Source organism: Pituophis catenifer, unplaced genomic scaffold (genome assembly GCF_029215685.1).
Source record: "Pituophis catenifer annectens isolate HBS135680 unplaced genomic scaffold, rPitCat1.0.hap2 SCAF_8, whole genome shotgun sequence".
NCBI lineage: Eukaryota > Metazoa > Chordata > Lepidosauria > Squamata > Colubridae > Pituophis > Pituophis catenifer.
In genome coordinates, this window is record NW_027256888.1 from 2,699,130 (window position 1) to 2,716,822 (window position 17,693).

Genomic DNA, 17,693 nt, shown 5'->3' on the forward strand with positions numbered 1-17,693 from the left:
GGTTGCTTCTCTCCTTGATTAGTTTCCACCCATCTTCTTGTCCTGCCTTCAGGTGCTTTGGAGAATAGCTTGACTCCTTCTACTTTGTGGAAGCCCCTGAGATATTTAAACAATGCTATTATTTCACCTCTAGTCCTTATTTTCATCAAACTAGACATACCCAGTTCCTGCAACCGTTCATCGTATGTTTTAGCCTCCAGCCCCCTAATCCTCTTTGTTGCTCTTCTCTGCACTCTTTCCAGAGTTTCCACATCTTTTTTACATCATGGTGACCAAAACTGGATGCAATATTCTAAGTGCGACCTTACCAAGGCCTTATAAAGTGGTATTAACACTTCACGTGATCCTGATACTCTCCCTCTGTTAATTCAGCCTAGAATTGCTTCGGCGTTTTTGGCAGCCGAGGTTTCCGTGAGAATCCACCAGAGCCAACGTCTCCCCTAATCACTGGATTTCCTCATTCTTTGCACACGAATCAGCACTGGGGAAGGAATTTGAGTTCCCTGGCTACTTGCTCACCTTCCTTATTTCTCAGCTCTGTCTTCAAATCTCAGACTATCTTTCTCTCCAGAAACATCAGACTCTGTTGTGTCTATGATTCATTCGGTCACTGTCCAGAGTGGCTCCATTCAGACATTCTTTCCCTGGCCATCCAGAGGATATAATAGGTAGGTCATGGCTCTTTCTCTTTTTCTCTTTCTTTCTTTTTCTTTTTCTTTTTCTTTTTCTTTCTCTCTCTTTCTCTCTTTCTTTCTTTCTCTCTTTCTTTCTTTTTCTCTCTTTCTTTCTCTCTCTCTCTCTTTCTCTCTCTTTTTTTTCCTCTCTTTTTCTTTCTTTCTCTCTTTCTCTTTCTCTCTCTCTTCCTCTCTCTTTTCTTTCTTTCTCTCTTTCTCTCTCTTTTTTTTCCTCTCTCTCTTTCTCTCTTTTTCTTTCTTTCTCTCTTTCTCTTTCTCTCTCTCTTTCTCTCTCTTTTCTTTCTTTCTCTCTTTCTCTCTCTCTTTTTCTTTCTTTCTCTTTCTCTTTCTTTCTCTCTTTCTTTCTCTCTCTTTCTCTCTCTTTTTCTTTCATTCTCTTTCTCTTTCTCTCTTTCTCTTTCTTTCTCTCTTTCTCTTTCTCTTTCTCTCTCTCTTTCTCTTTCTTTCTTTCTCTCTTTCTCTCTCTTTCTCTCTTTCTTTCTCTTTCTCTCTCTTTCTCTCTCTTTCTCTCTCTCTTTCTCTCTTTCTTTCTCTCTCTCTTCTCTCTCTTTCTCTCTTTTCTTTCTCTCTCTTTCTCTCTCCTCTCTCTCTTTTTCTTTTTCTCTCTCTCTCTCTCTCTTTCTTTCTCTCTCTTTCTCTTTCTCTCTCTCTTTCTCTCTCTGTTGCTGCTGTCGCTTTTCTACCTTTCACACAAAAAGTTACAACACAGCTCAGAGTACCTGCATGCTGATCGATTGAAGTTTGCGCCATCAAACGACAATCAAACTCTTTGCCATCGCCTAGGGCACGAGGCTTTCTGCAGAACGAAGCCGTACCTAGAGAAAATCGAAGCCCGCCGAGAAAGGCGGCATTAAAATCCCACATTCTCATCCTTTCCATCATGACCCTATTTAACGAGTGGCAGAAGAGACCAGGAGAAATGTTCAATCTCCCTTCCATCACAGCTCCTGTTGCCCTCACACCCTCTTGCCTGCTCCATCTTCTGAAGTCAAGAGCCCTTGTATAAAAGGTAAAGGTTCCCCTCGCACATATGTGCTAGTCGTTCCTGACTCTAGGGGGCGGTGCTCACCTCCGTTTCAAAGCCGAAGAGCCAGCACTGTCCGAAGACGTCTCCGTGGTCATGTGGACGGCATGACTCAACGCCAAACAATGCACAGAACGCTGTTTCCTTCCCACCAAAGGGGGTCCCTATTTTTCTACTTGCATTTTTTACCTGCTTTCGAACTGCTAGGTTGGCAGAAGCTGGGACAAGTCACGGGAGCTCACCCTGTTATGCGGCACAAGGAATTCTAACCGTAGTTCTAGGCTTACAACAGTTCGTTTAGTGACCAATTACAACGACACTGAGAAACATGGCTTATGACCATTTTTCCACACGACCGTTGCAAGCCTCCCCACGATCACGTGACCAAAACACGGAGGCTCGGCAACTGACCCATATTTATGACAGTCACAGGGTCCCTGGGGTGGGGGTGGGGGTTAAGCCGGATTTCGCTTAACGTCCGTGTTCCTAACTTAACACCTGCTTAATGATCCGCTTTAACCGCTGTGGCAAGAAAGGTCGTAAAAACGGGGCAAGGCTCACTAAACAAACATTTCACCGAGCCACGGAAATGGTGGTCGTAAGTCGAGAACCGCCTGCCTGTTGATCAAGCTGATTTCTTGTGCTTGCTTTCTATACACGTGACCTGCATTTTACGATTCTACTGGGCGAACATTCATCCTCTGGAAAAGCTGACGTAATATAAAATCCCCTAATATATATATATACAGTAGTGGCCAAAATTGTGGAAACTTTTTGGGAAAAGTGTATTTTGGAGGTTTGATGGCTAATAACACCACTTTTTTTTTGGGAGTTTCAAGAGAATCCTATTCCACTACTACTGTATATCTATATCTTTAACAGTCAAGGTCAGTTTGTGCTAATAACAGATGTTCAACAGCTACATTCATTATGAGGTAATTTTTAGTCAACCGGATGAGGACCAAAAGATATACAAAAGAGGACTTTTCCAAACTCATCCTCCTCCTGGCATCCAGTAACAGCTTTAGCCTGCCTCACCTTGAAGACTCTTATGGCCACAGACCAACATGTCTCTTCAGCTTGATGGTCCTTCTGGCTGGGTTAGCTCCTGCTCCTTAAAGTCCAGCTAAAGCTGGACTTCTTTGTCTCTCTCTCCAAGTTGAAACACAAACACAGCTTCCTTTTCTGTGCATTCTGAGACGAATATCCCATCCATCCATCCATCCATCCACCTATCGATCAATCGATCAATCCATTCATCTTTTCATCCATCCATCCATCCATCTGCTGTCCGTCTGTCCGTCCGTCCATCCATCCATGCAACCCATTCATCCATCCATCCCATCCCATCCCATCCATCCATCATCCAATCCACCCATCCATCCATCCCACCCATCCATCTCATCCCATCCCATCCATCCCACCCATCCATCCATCCATGCATCCCATCCATCCATCCATGCATGCCATCCATCCATGCATCCATCCATCCATCATCCAATCCACCTACCCATCCATCCATCCCATCCGCCTATCCATCCAATCCATCCATCCATCCATCCATCCATCCCGTCCCGTCCCATCCCATCCATCCATCATCCAATCCACCCATCCATCCATCCCATCCATCCATCCAATCCCATCCCATCCATCCAATCCATCCATCCATCCATCCAATCCATCCATCTCATGACCCCCATTCTCTTACCCGAAGGGTTTCTACTTAGCTTCTCTTCGCTATGTTTACTTAACTATGCCCTGTCTATAGAAACCATCTTGTCTTCTTCTCCTCCTCCTTCTTCCATCACGAGCTTGGTTTTCAACTCAAACTCTCCCAGCCCCGAGCAGACAGAGTAATAGGGTATGTCACCATATTCCATCCTCAACAATCGAGTTTCTTTTGCTATTTCCGCAATCACATCAATTTGGTGCCAGCATTCCAAATTCAATCCAAAGCCCTTTTTCTTTGCCCGAATTCGACTATAAAATCAAACTCTAGGATTTTTTTAGCATTCAGCGTAAAAGCTGAAGATTTCATATCCCTTTCACTCACGGTGGTCGCTGATTCTGATATGATCCAGAATATTCTTTATGTTTTGTTTTGTTTTGTTTTTCCTGAAATTGGAATAAGGACGTAGAAAGAAAACGTATAACTTTGGAATAGGATCACTGGGCCTTCGCGTTATATTTAAAATATAAATAACATTTCCTTGTCGCTCTTTAAATGTCTTTTAAAACTAATCCTATTTTAGCAAGTACGCTGTAGGGGAAATAATTATGTTTTGTAGAAAGGAACATAATAAATAAATTTGTGGCATATAATCCTTCTCACGTATTTTTCCTCCCCCACAGACTACAGTATCTGCAAGTACAAGAATCCTTTTAGAATTTTCCTGTTATTATTATTTTTTCTTTCTTTCCATCGTAGGTGATCATTCAGTGTATTGAATTATCCTTGAGAGATCCTGGAGCTTCAGATGAGAGAGTAAGGAAGGGGATGAGGAGGCTTAATGGTAGAGATTCAGCTATTCGTTCCCGGATCTTTTTTGGGTTGGTGGGGGAATTTCTAGGGACCTCCTGATTCTTCTGCAGGGACCGTCCCCGTGTCTGTCTTCCCAGCTCTTGTTTTCCTGCCCCCTGTTCAGTGCAGCCTCCTTAGAGCCTCGTCCTTGAAGTTGCATTGCTCCCCTCTCTTCTCCGTGGTCTCCGTGGACCGAAGGCTTGAATCGCAGCAGTTGAGTCCATCTTTGGGTCCTGTAAACTTCCGGAGATTTCTTTCCTTCATTTGCCTTAGTTTTTTTTTCCCCCCCTCTTCGGCACCGCTAAGATCGGCGCTTTTTCTCGAGCAGGAAACCAAATGTGGATTTTCATGAAAGGAGATTCATGGAGATCAGGGTTGGATTTAAATTTCAGTGAACTGTCAAAACAGAAAAACAGACAAGAGAAGGCTGAATGGATTAAGCGGATTCTGGGCTTTTCTTTTCTCTATCTCATGCCGTTCAAGGTCCCCCTGAAGTGATGCGTTGCCCCTGGTTCAGACCGGTTCGCAAGAACCGGTAGTAAAACTGGCAGGAGGCTCCGCCCACCACCCAGGATGTTGTCATCAGCGATCTGCGCATGTGCAGAAGCAAGGCGCACGTGCGAGCAAAACCCTCTCGCACGATCCCATTGCAAACCAGTAGTAAAGGTAAGTAGAACCCACCCTGTCCCCCTGGCAGAACATCCTGGAGCCCCCCCCCATTCCGCAAAACTTCTCAACGTGAATTCAACAATATTAGGTGAAAGGTCCCACCTGCCAAAATCATCATGATCATCTTTTAACAACCCCATAATCCCATGCGGGGCAGAGTCAGATCAACAATGGAGCTGAGTGTTTACTGGCCGGATGCCTTTCCTGTCACCAATACGGAGTTTTGTTCGGCAGATATATTCTCATTGTGCTCAGAGAGAGAAATATCTGCCTCTACCTCTAGGATCGAACTCACAGCCTCCTGATTGTGAGGCGAGAGCTCCATCTCCAGGCCACCGCACCACTCCTCTTGCTTGCCAAAAGGCAGGCCTAGAAAACAGCCGATGGCCCTAGTTGACCCTCCTGGTTCAACGCGAACCACCAATGCCTCCTGGCCCTCGTGCCAGCTATCTGCAGACAGCAAGGACAGTCCTGGTGTCAATCGTTGGGTGACAGCCTCAGGGCCCTCCCCGTGGGCCTACGTTGAGCGATGGGTCCCCAACATGAAAGTCCCACCTGCATCCCTGTCTTTTGGGTTTCTTGTGACCTCCTCCAGGAACACCACTGATGAGCAGTCAAAGGAACTGGCACGGAGGTCATCAGGAACTGGCACGGAGAGCCTTTGCCAGTGGTTTGAAATCCGAACCGGTTTGCTACTGGTTTGCTGCCAAGCGCACTTTGCACGCATATGCGCAGTGCGTGCCAAATGCATGTTGCGCACACGCATACACAGTACACACCAAAAGGAGGCTTCGGAAGATAAGTAGAACAGCGAGGGGGAAGGATCAGCTGTGCCGTGCGATTTAACTTCTCTAGAAAGCAGGATTTCCTGCTTTCTAGCAAAGCTAAACCTGATTGTCGGAAATATTGGTTCAGAGAAACCAGTAGTTTTTATCATTACCAGTTTGCCCGAACCGGAGCGAACCGGTAGCATTTCACCCCTGGCCTTTGCATTTGCTCTTCCATCAGTCTCTCTTCACTGGCCCCCAATAAGGTTGGAACAAAGTAAACCCTCGGTGCAATCACACCATATGGCTTAGGAACCATGTTTTGCTTTGACGTAGCTGAAACACGAAATTGCTTCCTTCATAGCAATGGCACTTAGACTTATATACTGCTTTACAGTGCTTTTACCACCTTTTCTAAGCAGTTTTACAGAGTCTGCCTCTTGCCCCCACAACAATCTGGGCCCTCATTTTACCGACCTCGGAAGGACAGAAGGCTGAGTCAACCTTGAGCCCATCAGGATCGAACTCCTGGCTGTGGGCAGAGTCAGCCTGCAATACTGCATTTTAACCACTGGAAGGAAGGAAGGAAGGAAGGAAGGAAGGAAGGAAGGAAGGAAGGAAGGAAGGAAGGAAGGAAGGAAGGAAGGACAAGCAATAGCACTTGGACTTATATACCGCCTTATAGTGCTTTACGCCACTCTCTAAGCGGTTTACAGAGTCAGCCTCTTGCCCCCCAACAATCTGGGTCCTCATTTTACCCACCTCGGAAGGCTGGAAGGCTGAGTCAACCTTGAGCCTGGTGAGATTCGATCTGGCAAACTGCAGGCAGCCGGCAGTCGGCAGAAGTAGCCTGCAAATACTGCACTCTAACCACTGCGCCACCGTGGCTCTGTGGCTTCGCCCTTCCCGTTTCCCCCCCAAATTAACTCATATTATCAAGCCCAAATTTTATTTGCTTAAGAATTAGCCTACAAGGAGGTCAAGCTGTTTCTTTCCCGTTTCGATTTACCTGGAAGGAAGAAGCTATCCTAGGGATATGAAATAAGCCATTTCTATCAAAACAGGTTAAGTTTCCTTCCTTTTTTTTTTTTCTTTTTTCTTTTTCCCCCTCCCAGGCAGAAATTTAAACATTGGCTTTGGTGATCATCTTCTCCAGTAAATTCATCATTCTTTCCTGTAGCTGCAGACTTTGGACTTGGATAATGTTCTGTTGGTCCAGAGTCCTTCGGACTTCCCGACATGTTTCCTCCATAGCTCGGCTCAGCTTTTTCTGCTCTTCCAGCATAGCTTCCATCAGCTTCAACTTCTTCTTTTGAAAACTGCAGCTTTGCATTTTTCTTTTCTTCACCGGTCGCTCTTCTGTTCTGAAACGGGAAAAACTTTGGGGTTAAAACCCCTTCGTGCACCGCGATCGTCTTTGCAATGTCGCGATTTCAAAATAATATCCCATCCCATCCCATCCTGTTTAATAACAATAAGTTGTTAAGTTATTCGGTTTTCAATTGCAATTATATAGAATGCAAAGGATGTAAGTTTCTGTCTTTATTTTTATAGTTGCAATGTACACGGAAGAAGGCATTTAATTTCGTTGCACCATGTGCAATGACAATAAAGTAAACTAAACTAAACTAACTATGAAGTAACATAGAAGAATAAAAATAACGAAAAAAGCTTGAAAAGTTATAGAAAGAAGCAACAGATTTGATGGACTTTGGAGTCCTGGTGGGCGATCTCTTAAAACATGAGCCAGCCGTGCGCGGCAGCAGCTAAAAAAGCTAATACAATCCTTGGTTGTATAAACAAAGGCATTGAATCAAAATTATGTAAAGTATTAGTACCGCTTTATAAACCCTTAGTAAGGCCACACCTGGAATACTTCATCCTGTTTGGGTCACATTACAAAAAAGATCTTGAAACTTTGGAAAAAGTGCAGGATGATTAAAGGCCTGGAGACTGAAACATATGAGGAATGGTTGCAGGAATTGTGTATATGAAAAGAAGGACTAGGGATGACACGATAGCAGTCTTCCAGTATTTGAGGGGCTGCCTCAAAGAAGAGGGGGTCAACTTATTTCCCAAAGCACCAAAAGGCAGGACAAGAAGCAATGGATGGAAACTCATCAAGGAGGCAAGCAACCTGGAATTAAGGAGAAACTTCCTGACAGTGAGGACAATTAACCCATGGAACAGCTTGCCACCAGAAGTTGTGGGTGCTCCATCACTGGAGATTTTTAAGAAGAGACTGGACAGCCACTTGACTGAAATGGTAGAGGGTCTCCTGCTTCAGCAGGGAGCTGGACTAGAAGACCTCCGAGGTCCCTTCTGGCTCTATTCTGATCGATGGCATTGCTTGCAATTTTCCTTCCTCGTCTCACCTTAATTCAAAGGTTGGTCTGAACCGGTAGTGGATTTCAAATCCCGGCGCTACCAGTTCGGTAGAGTGTTTTTGATGACGGATGGGTGGATGGGCGGAGCCTCCCACCACCGCCGCTGCTACTGATTCGTCCAAACTGGGGCGAACCGATAGCAACCTACCACTAATCTGAACGGTCCCTTGGTACAAACGCAACATAGATTTCTCGTTTTGGTGTGCAATTCTAAAACCTCTCAGCAATTTCCTTGTGACTTCCCAATCACACCGGCCAAACCCATAAGCTTTGAAAGAAACAATGTGAAAGATAGAAAGGTTTATATTTTGTTGTCTGGGGATTTAAGGATTGGAGAGAAACACCTGTTGAGGGTAAAGAAAAGTGTGCCAAAGATTGAAAAAACAAAGGAAATTGAATTTAAAAAAATAAAATTAAAATCTTAGTAAATGATGTAAGTCAATGATGTAAGTCAAGATGAAATGAAATATATGTAAGAATTTTTTTAAAAAAAAGTATATTGTTCAATGTAAAATAGACCAGCAGATACAAAATAAATATAAACCATTTTGCAGATACAAAATGGTTTATATGTAAAAATAAGTGAAAGTAATTGAAATATTAGGAAAAGAGCAAAATAATGATTGAAGTGGGAATAAGAAATTAGGAATTAAAGAACATAAGAGGAAGGTTAATTCAGTTGAAAGATTTTAAGGTAAAAATGGAATCAGTTGAAATACACTGTAAAGAATTTAAAAACTTGACGTGAATCTTGAGGAATATATGCAATAAATGGAGAGAATCGGGGATGCCTGGACACTATAGAAAAAAAAAAACACTGAATTGAAAATGAATACAGCAATAGAGAGAGATGGAAGAAGGAGTAGGGAGATTGAAGGAAGGGAGAAGGAGAGAGAGGAATAGAAGAAAGGGAAGAGGAGAGGAAGAAAGGAAAGGGAAATAAGAGGAGAGAAGGTTAGATGGGGAAGAAAGGAGGAGAGGAAGAAAGGAAAGGGAAATAAGAGTAGGAGAGAAGGTTAGATGGGGGAAGAAAGGAGGAGAGGAAGAAAGGAAAGGGAAATAAGAGTAGGAGAGAAGGTTAGATGGGGGAAGAAAGGAGGAGAGGAAGAAAGGAAAGGGAAATAAGAGTAGGAGAGAAGGTTAGATGGGGGAAGAAAGGAGGAGAGGAAGAAAGGAAAGGGAAATAAGAGTAGGAGAGAAGGTTAGATGGGGGAAGAAAGGAGGAGAGGAAGAAAGGAAAGGGAAATAAGAGTAGGAGAGAAGGTTAGATGGGGGAAGAAAGGAGGAGAGGAAGAAAGGAAAGGGAAATAAGAGTAGGAGAGAAGGTTAGACGGGGGAAGAAAGGAGGAAAGGAAGAAAGGAAAGGGAAATAAGAGTAGGAGAGAAGGTTAGACGGGGAAGAAAGGAGGAAAGGAAGAAAGGAAAGGGAAATAAGAGTAGGAGAGAAGGTTAGATGGGGAAGGAAGGAGGAGAGGAAGAAAGGAAGGGGAAGTAGAGAAGGAGTAGGAGAGGAGGGAAGAAGGTAGGAAGGATAAACTAAGAGAGGAAGAGTAAGAAAAAGAGAAGAAAGATTGCTGTAAAACAATAAAGATGAAATGGAAGAAAGGCATCCCCGAACATGTTTAAATATATTAGGATAAAGAATGAATTATTAAATATTAAAAGAGAGTACATATATATGATTAAAAATGGAGAAAAATGGCGAAAGAGGATACTGTTTATAGAAATAAGACTAGAAAGATTAAGATTTGATTAAAAAATACGGAAAAAGAACAGAATTTGGCAGAAATTGTCACTAAGTAAAATATATTTGGATAGGATGAGTTGCATATGATATGATATGATTATAGTCAATACTCTGTTTCATAAAATATGTGGGTGTGTCTTGGGGGGGGCAAAAAAACCCAATAAAACTTGATTTAAAAAAAAGCTTTGAAAGTCAAAATGTGGAGGGGGGAGGGGTTTTACCTTAATTTATACGAAATTAAGCTGGAGGAGCTCTCTGAATGGGCATCTTCGAAGAATTCTTCTCGGCCTTCGTACGGGAACTGATTATATGGCAAATAAAGAGGCGCCGATTTGGTGGAAGGCGATTGTGAGGCTTCGGTCTGGGAGGTGGAAGGGCCCGGTTGCTGGCTATCGTGAATTTTCACGTCGTTGTGCTCCGGGACTTTAGATAATATTCTATCAATGGTTTTGAAATAAGGCCAATCGGGCGCCAAGGTTTCGCTATCAGTCATGCACTTTAATTTCCTGCGATGATAAAAACACAGTCACGTATGCAAACGGGCATCACACGTGGAAAGAATAGAATAAGAGAATAGAATAGAATAGAATAGAATAGAATAGAATAGAATAGAATAGAATAGAATAGAATAGAATAGAATAGAAAACAGTAGAGTAGAGTAGAGTAGAGTAGAGTAGAGTAGAGTAGAGTAGAATAGAAGAAAAGAAGAAAAGAAGAAGAAGAAGAAGAAGAAGAAGAAGAAGAAGAAGAAGAAGAAGAAGAAGAAGAAGAAGAAGAAGAAGAGGAGATAGGATAGGATAGGATAGGATAGGATAGGATAGGATAGGATAGGATAGGAGAAGGAGGAATAAAGAATAGAATAGAATAGAATAGAATAGAATAGAATAGAATAGAATAGAATAGAATAGAATAGAATAGAAAGAGGAGGAGGAATAAATAGAATAAAATAGAATAGAATAGAATAGAATAGAATAGAATAGAATAGAATAGAATAGAATAGAACAGAACAGAACAGAACAGAATAGAATAGAATAGAATAGAATAGAATAGAATAGAATAGAATAGAATAGAACAACAACAGAACAGAACAGAATAGAATTGAATTCTTTATTGGCCAAGTGTAAATGGACACACAAGGAGTTGGTCTTTGGTGTATATAAGATAAGATAAGATACAACACTTAGTGATGGTCATAGGTCACTAAATAAGCAATCAAAATCATACTAGGAAACTAAATAAAACAATATAAATCGTGATGATACAAGCAACAGGGTTATAGTCATAAGTAGAAAAGGGGCTAGGTAATAGGAAGGATGAGAAGAATAATAGTAATACAGCCTTAATAATAATTTGACAGTGTTGTGGGAATTAGTTGTTTAGCAGACTAATGGCCTGCGGGGGAAAAAATAAAAAATAAAAGAGATTCACCATAATATAGAGCATCTAATAGCTGACAGAATTTTAGTGCACAAAAATAAAATAAAACTTTGGTCTATTTTAACTGGCAGTCTTAAGAGCCAGGGCACGATGGAAATCCTTCTTCCTAGAAATCAACGTTTTCATTCGTAGATGCCTCCACCTTCAAACCTGTCTCTGACGTCAGCTAAAAGATACAGCCCAGTTTACAACAGTCCAATTTAGTAACTGTTCAAAGTTACAACGGCAATGAAAAAACGTAACTTATAACCGTTTTTCACACTTAAGACCGTTGCAACTTCCTCATAGTCAAAATTCAGACGCTTGACAACTGACTCATATTTATGACAATCGCAATGTCCCGGGGTCATGTGACCCCCTCTTGCGACCTTCTGACAAGCAAAGTCAAGGAGGAACCTGGATTCGCTTAACGACTACGTTACAAATTTAAGTACGGCAGTGATTCGCTTAACAGCAGTGGCAAGGAAGGTTGCCAAATTTGCTTAACAATTGTCTCGCTTAGCGACAGAAATTTTGGGCTCAGTTGTGGTCAAAATTCGCTTAACAACTGTCTCGCTTAGCGACAGACATTTTGGGCTCGTAAGTCGAGGATGACCTGTACTCATCTAGGCATTTTCTGAAGTTAAAAATAAAAATAAAAATAATAATAATAATAAAAACACGTTTGCTCAATTCTACTCCTTCCAGATATCACAGGCAAAACTTAGGAGAAACTGGCGTTTGATTGATTGATTGATTGATTGATTGATTGATTTATATTTATATTTATATTTATATTTATATTTATATTTATATTTATATTTATATTTATAATTTATATTTATTAATCGAATTTATAGAGCTGCTAAAAGTACCTGAAAGTTGTCAGGGAGGCCTGAAGCTGAGACCACATCCCTCACAACTTCCTTCCCAGTTTATTTATTTTATTCTGTTGGAGATACCAAAGTGCCAAGCCATCAATGAGCATTATAGGCTGCCCCCAGGAACCATTCAAGAGCTGATGTAGGGTGAGCTACACGCATGAAGTGTGGTTGATGGGAGGCGTCATCAGAACCCGGAACCCTGCATTCTGAACCAACAATAATTTCTGAGTGGTCCTGGAAGCCGGTGCATTGTGTTCGTCAAATCCTGTGATGATACCTGCAACAGGTCCTCCTACCCCAGAGAAGATCGTCAAAGACATCTGCAAGGATCCCAGCTTAGAGTCTATGACAATTTGCCATGGCCAACTCACCACGGCCAACTCACCACGGCCAACTTGCATAGCCAACTTACTACGGCCAACTTGCCATGGCCAACTTGCCATGGCCAACTCACCATGGCCAACTTATCATGGCCAACTCACCATGGCCAACTTGCCATGACCAACTCGCCACGACCAATTAGCCATGGAAAACTTGCCATGGACAACTTATCATGGACAATTCACAATGGCCAACTTGCTCATTCCAGATGGCAGGTACCCCCACAGAGAAGGCTCTCCCCCTGGGGGCTGCCATTCGACACTGTTTGGCCGATGGCACCCTGAGGACCCCCTCTCTGTGGGAGCGTACTGGTCGGTGAGAGGCTACTGGTGGCAGAAGGCGGTCTCGTAAATACCCCGGTCCTAAGCCATGGAGCGCTCTAAAGGTGATGACCAAAACCTTGAAGCGCACCCGGAAGACCACCGGGAGCCAGTGCAGCTCGCGCAGGAGGGGAGTCACATGGGAGCGCCACATTGCTCCCATAACCACCTGCGCGGCTGCATTCTGGACCAGCTGGAGCCTCCGGGTGCTCCTCAAGGGGAGCCTTTCACACGTGGTGGAAGGATTTCTGGGCAAAGTGTCTGAAGGACTTTGAGTTTCCTTTTTAAATGTGGGTGGTAGCTCAGGGACCTCTTTCTACTGGCACCAATGGCATCTCTGGTGCCAGCCTGCCAGCCTGGAAACCAGAAGCCTTCTCTGGAGATCTCAAGGAATCTGTTGCAGATCACAAGTTTGGGATAGGTTCTCCCCAGGGGCTCAGTCTTTCTGCAGGATCTCCTCTAGAAGGAATCCTCGGATCGTGTCCAGCTACAGCAGTGGCCAAAATTGTGGAAACCTTTTGGGAAAAGTGTATTTTGGAGGTTTGATGGCTAATAACACCACTTTTTTTTTGTGGAGTTTCAAGATAATCCTTTTCCACTGCTGGAATGGCCTGGGAATAGCCCAGACCTTCTTCACCCAATGGAAAATCTAGGGAGCCGACTAAAGAAACTGGTTAGTCAGAAGCGACCCAGCAATAAAACCCAGTTAATAGAAGCCATCATTCAATCTTGGTTTCACATGAGAACAGCTGCAGAACTCAAAGACTTGGTTCCCTCCATGGGAAGACGTTGTAAGGCCGTCATTCATGCTAAAGGTTACCCAACGAAGTATTAACTGACATGGGGATCATTTCTATAAATCTCATTTTTCTAGGGTGATCATTTTTGTACAGTATATCTCGTTTTTTCTACCTGTTTCCCTTTGCTTCTTTATATTGCTATTCTAAATAGCAAATCCTTCCTAAAAGTTATTGTATTACATTCTTGATGAAATCATCTTTCCATGGATATATCATTTTATGGGACTACTCCCCCCCAAAAAAGTGGTGTTATTAGCTAGTTTTAGAAAATACGCTTTTCCCAAAAGGTTTCCACAATTTTGGCCGCTACTGTTATCTCCAATTTGCCACAGTCAATTCACCGCGGCCAACTCTCACCAAAGCCAACTCGCTGCGGGACACCTCACCGTGACCAACTCTCCACGGGACAATTCAATTCAATTATTTAAAACCATTTAAAAAGTTATTTTAACTGTTGCCAACTGTTTCATTTTGTCCTTCCTTCGGCATCCTTTCTTTAATGATTCTATTCTATTATTTTCTTCGATATTAGTGTAGGAGCTCTTATCCTGCGGAGAGTTGGCCGCGGAAAGTTGGCCCCTGGCGAGTTGACAACTCTTAACTAAAAGCATTTCTCCCTCCTTTCCGTCTCTCTCCTCTCTTTTTGACTCTGAGGGAAAAAAAATTCGGAGCACAAAGACTGGGATCAACTCTCAGCGCTTTCTGCCTCCTTGGCTTTTTCCCAACCATTCCTGAGAACCCTCCAGTTTTCCGACCCGAAGGACGTCAGAATTCCACTCTCTTGCCTACACGGAAACTTGCTGGGGAAAGTTTCCCTGCGGTGAGAATTAAACCATATTGAGGAGGAGGCAAAAAAGTCAAAATGGCGGCCCCTAATGCCACGCCCTGCTTTGGAGTGCAGGCAACCCGGATCAAAAGACAAACAAAAATGCTTCACATGTTAAAGTTGCCTCCTGAAAAAGGCACCTTTTGGGGACAAACATGGCCTCGACTTCACGTCTTAAAATGCTTCCCAGGCTCTTTGGAGTTGTCCTCGGTTGACCAAGGGACAACTAGATGATCTTCTCACTCAAGCAAGGAATGCCAGTTCGATGCACTTGTGAATAACTTTGGTACCCTGGCAGCATCGCGCGTTGAGAAATGGGAGCCGCAAAGGATTCTCACGTCACCAGGTGGGCATTTAATGAGCACCTCTTGACAGGCCCAATAGGAACTGTGCCCCTCCCTCTTTTCTCCCTTTGGCCTGGCATAAATGACATTTCTTGGGTCTGGTTCATTTGCTCAGGACGGTGACAATGCCGGGCATCACTCTCTAGAGAGGCTATCTGGCTGGGTTCACAGGCAAGAAGGACCAAGATTGGCACAGAGGTTCCCTGGGAAAGGTTGACTTGGCTTGGCCGGATCTTACTCCCGCAGAATCACTCTGGGTCACCCTGGCTTGCCTGGCACCGTCGGCTCCTGCCCGTGCCCAGGTTGCTGGGACCTTTGTGGGTAGCAAAGGCGATGCACCGAAATCCTTCTTTCGGGCAGAGGGATCCATAGAAGATCTCAAGGTACCCGGGCATCTCCGAGCATCCTCGACTTACCTGTATTGGAAGGTCATGTTGGTGATTTTAATCTTGATCTCTTCCCCGTGCCGGATTTCGCCCGTCATTTCGAAGAGTTTGTTGGCCATTTTCTCGTAAACTTTGGCGTTCCTTTTGGTCTGCTTGAGCTCCTCGAAGAATTCCTCCCAGACCAGCATCAGGCCTCGCATCTCGGCTTCGGTCCAGTTACGCGCTCGTCGGTGCTTCTCGCTCTGGACCGACAGCAGGCAAGCAGGAGCCGGAGCTGAAGCCATGGCAGCTGCCGGCCGAGGAGGCTCTTCGCACCAGGCAGCACACAAGCTGCGGCTGGTAGCACAAGATGGGGCCTACCATCTGACAGGCAGGAATTTAGCTAAAAGCTTTTAAACAGAGGGACGTCATTTCGATGTCATGTTTCCATAGCAACGGAGCCACTGCATAAGCTACAACAACAAAAACCTTTTAACTGAAAGGCAAAGAATCGGGACAAAGTTGACAGGCCATCAATATTAAAGCTTTTAACCACATTAGGCTTAACTAAGCCGCACGCTCACCCTTCCGTGCACACAAACACACTCACACACACACAGAGGCAGGCAGGCTGGCCCCCTGCATCTCTTCCTCCCCTCCACCATCAGAGCAGCATCACAGCCCGGAGGCAGCTGGAAAAGGCCCTTCGAGAGACTGCCGATTCCTTGCTTTGCGAGCTTTACGGCAGAGCCCGCAGCTGCCCGTGTGGGTCAGGGGTCTCTCTCTGGGGAGACCCCCACCCTGCAGCCTCGGCTCTGGCAAAGCAAGGAGGGCACCTTCAGATCCGAGGCCGCGTTGCTGCAGGGCAAGATTCCGCCATGCCAAGGAACCGGGTATGGCCAGTCTAGAGAAAAGAAGGACCAGGGTGGACATGTATTTCAGTCTTTCAGTATTTGAGGGGCTGCCCCAAAGAAGAGGAGGGGGTCAATTTATTTTCCGAAGCACCTGAAGGCAGGAGGAGAAACAATGGGTGGAAACGAATCAAGGAAAGAAACAACCTGGAATGAAGGAGAAACTTCCTAACAGTGAGGACCAATTAACCAGCGGACAGAAGTTTATTTATTTATTATTTATTTATTATTTAAATTTTTATTTAAATTTGGAGCCCCAAATTTCTATTGCTAAATGAGACATTTTTTTTAAAGAGAGATTTGCTCCATTTTACGCAACATTGGACGCTGCAAGCATCATAAATCTGAACCAGTTGCCAATTGCCTGAATGTTTATCACGTGACCACGGGGATGCTGCCATGGTCGTAAGTGTGAAAAAGGGTCATAAGTCTCAGTGCCGTCGTAATGGCCACTAAACCAACTGTTGTAAATTGAGGACTACCTGTATAATCTCCTGACTTAAGTCTCTTGAACCTGGACTTCTGTGCTTGGACCCAATCCAGCACCGTAGTCCAAGCCAGCAATTGGGAATATCTCAACCACAATTTCCTGCGACGTGAAGTGTGTGATAAAATTGTTATTTCCCTGGCAGGGTCCAGAATCAAATATCCCCCACATATATAGTGTCCACTGCCATTTATAAGTAAGCAGCATATATATTTTTTGTCAAAGCAAAATCCAGATGTCTACAAGGAAGCTCACTGTGTTGTGGCCCGTCAGCGGCCTGTGCAGATTGTAGCTGATTCTGACAACGAGGATGCTGGTGTGGTGCTGCGCCAGCAGCCTGTGCAGCTGGCACTCGAGTTGGACAATGAGGAGGCTGGAGAAGATGTGGTGCCAGAGGTGGGGATTCAGCCAGGGCCTTCAGAACCTCCAGAAGCTCCTTTAAGTGAAGAAGACGAAGAGGAGGAGCCTCTTCTCAATGCACAGGCGCGCAGAACTGCCAAAAGGCAGGAGTGGCTCCTCAGGAGGAGGTCTCCTTGAAAGTAAGGCTTGGGGCTAATTGGCCACTCCCTTAGCCTATTTAAGGAGGAACGCCGACTGAAGCAATTTGCAGGGAACAACTTTAGTTCACTCTCCTTTGTGGCTGGATTCTCTGCAAAATTGCTTCTGGGCTTTCTGCCAACTCCAGTAAGACTGTGATTACCTTATCTTAGAATTCTGGTAGGCTGTTAAAACAGTTTATTAAAAGCCTTTGGTTGATAAAGACTGAGTTATTTGAATAAAATAAGCTTTGCATAGAGTTTGTGTGTGCTGCGTTCTTTGTAGCTGGGGCAGAACACACTGGAAACTTGAGCACAGAAAAATAATGGGTTTTTTTCCTGCTACCTTTTGATTTTAGACCCATGAAAAGCAGTTTTTCTATTTGGAGCCATTTTTTAAAAAAATAAAGAACGCAGATATTACAAAAACAATAGCTGGCCCGCAAATTTAAAGTAGTTTAAACTCTGTTTAATAAATAATTTGTATGCATACATCCAATGCAGTTGCATATATTTTACGTACATTATATACACCGATGCAGTTCTGATAAAATTTCACTTTGTTAGCAAGGGGGAGGGGAAAAAATATGGAGATGAATTCTATTACAGGAAC

The 17,693-nt window shown here is 43.9% G+C and overlaps 1 protein-coding gene across 1 annotated transcript; it reads right to left on the bottom strand.

Annotated features, from left to right (window-relative positions):
• Nucleotides 1-6,799: 6,799 nt before the first annotated feature.
• MSANTD1 (Myb/SANT DNA binding domain containing 1) lies at nucleotides 6,800-15,451 on the bottom strand. The gene is made up of 3 exons (XM_070948637.1): nucleotides 15,198-15,451; nucleotides 10,032-10,316; nucleotides 6,800-7,040 (listed from the first exon to the last, which is right to left on the bottom strand). The coding sequence occupies exons 1-3, from the start codon at nucleotides 15,449-15,451 to the stop codon at nucleotides 6,800-6,802; spliced, it is 780 nt and encodes a 259-aa protein (XP_070804738.1).
• Nucleotides 15,452-17,693: the final 2,242 nt, after the last annotated feature.

Excerpts from the sequence above, each read along its gene's own strand:
- MSANTD1 (XM_070948637.1), bottom strand. The coding sequence starts at position 15,451 with ATGGCTTCAGCTCCGGCTCCTGCTTGCCTGCTGTCGGTCCAGAGCGAG. Across the intron at positions 10,317-15,197 it reads AACATGACCTTCCAATACAG|GAAATTAAAGTGCATGACTG; the intron begins GTAAGTCGAGGA and ends TTATCATCGCAG. Across the intron at positions 7,041-10,031 it reads TTAATTTCGTATAAATTAAG|AACAGAAGAGCGACCGGTGA; the intron begins GTAAAACCCCTC and ends TTCCCGTTTCAG.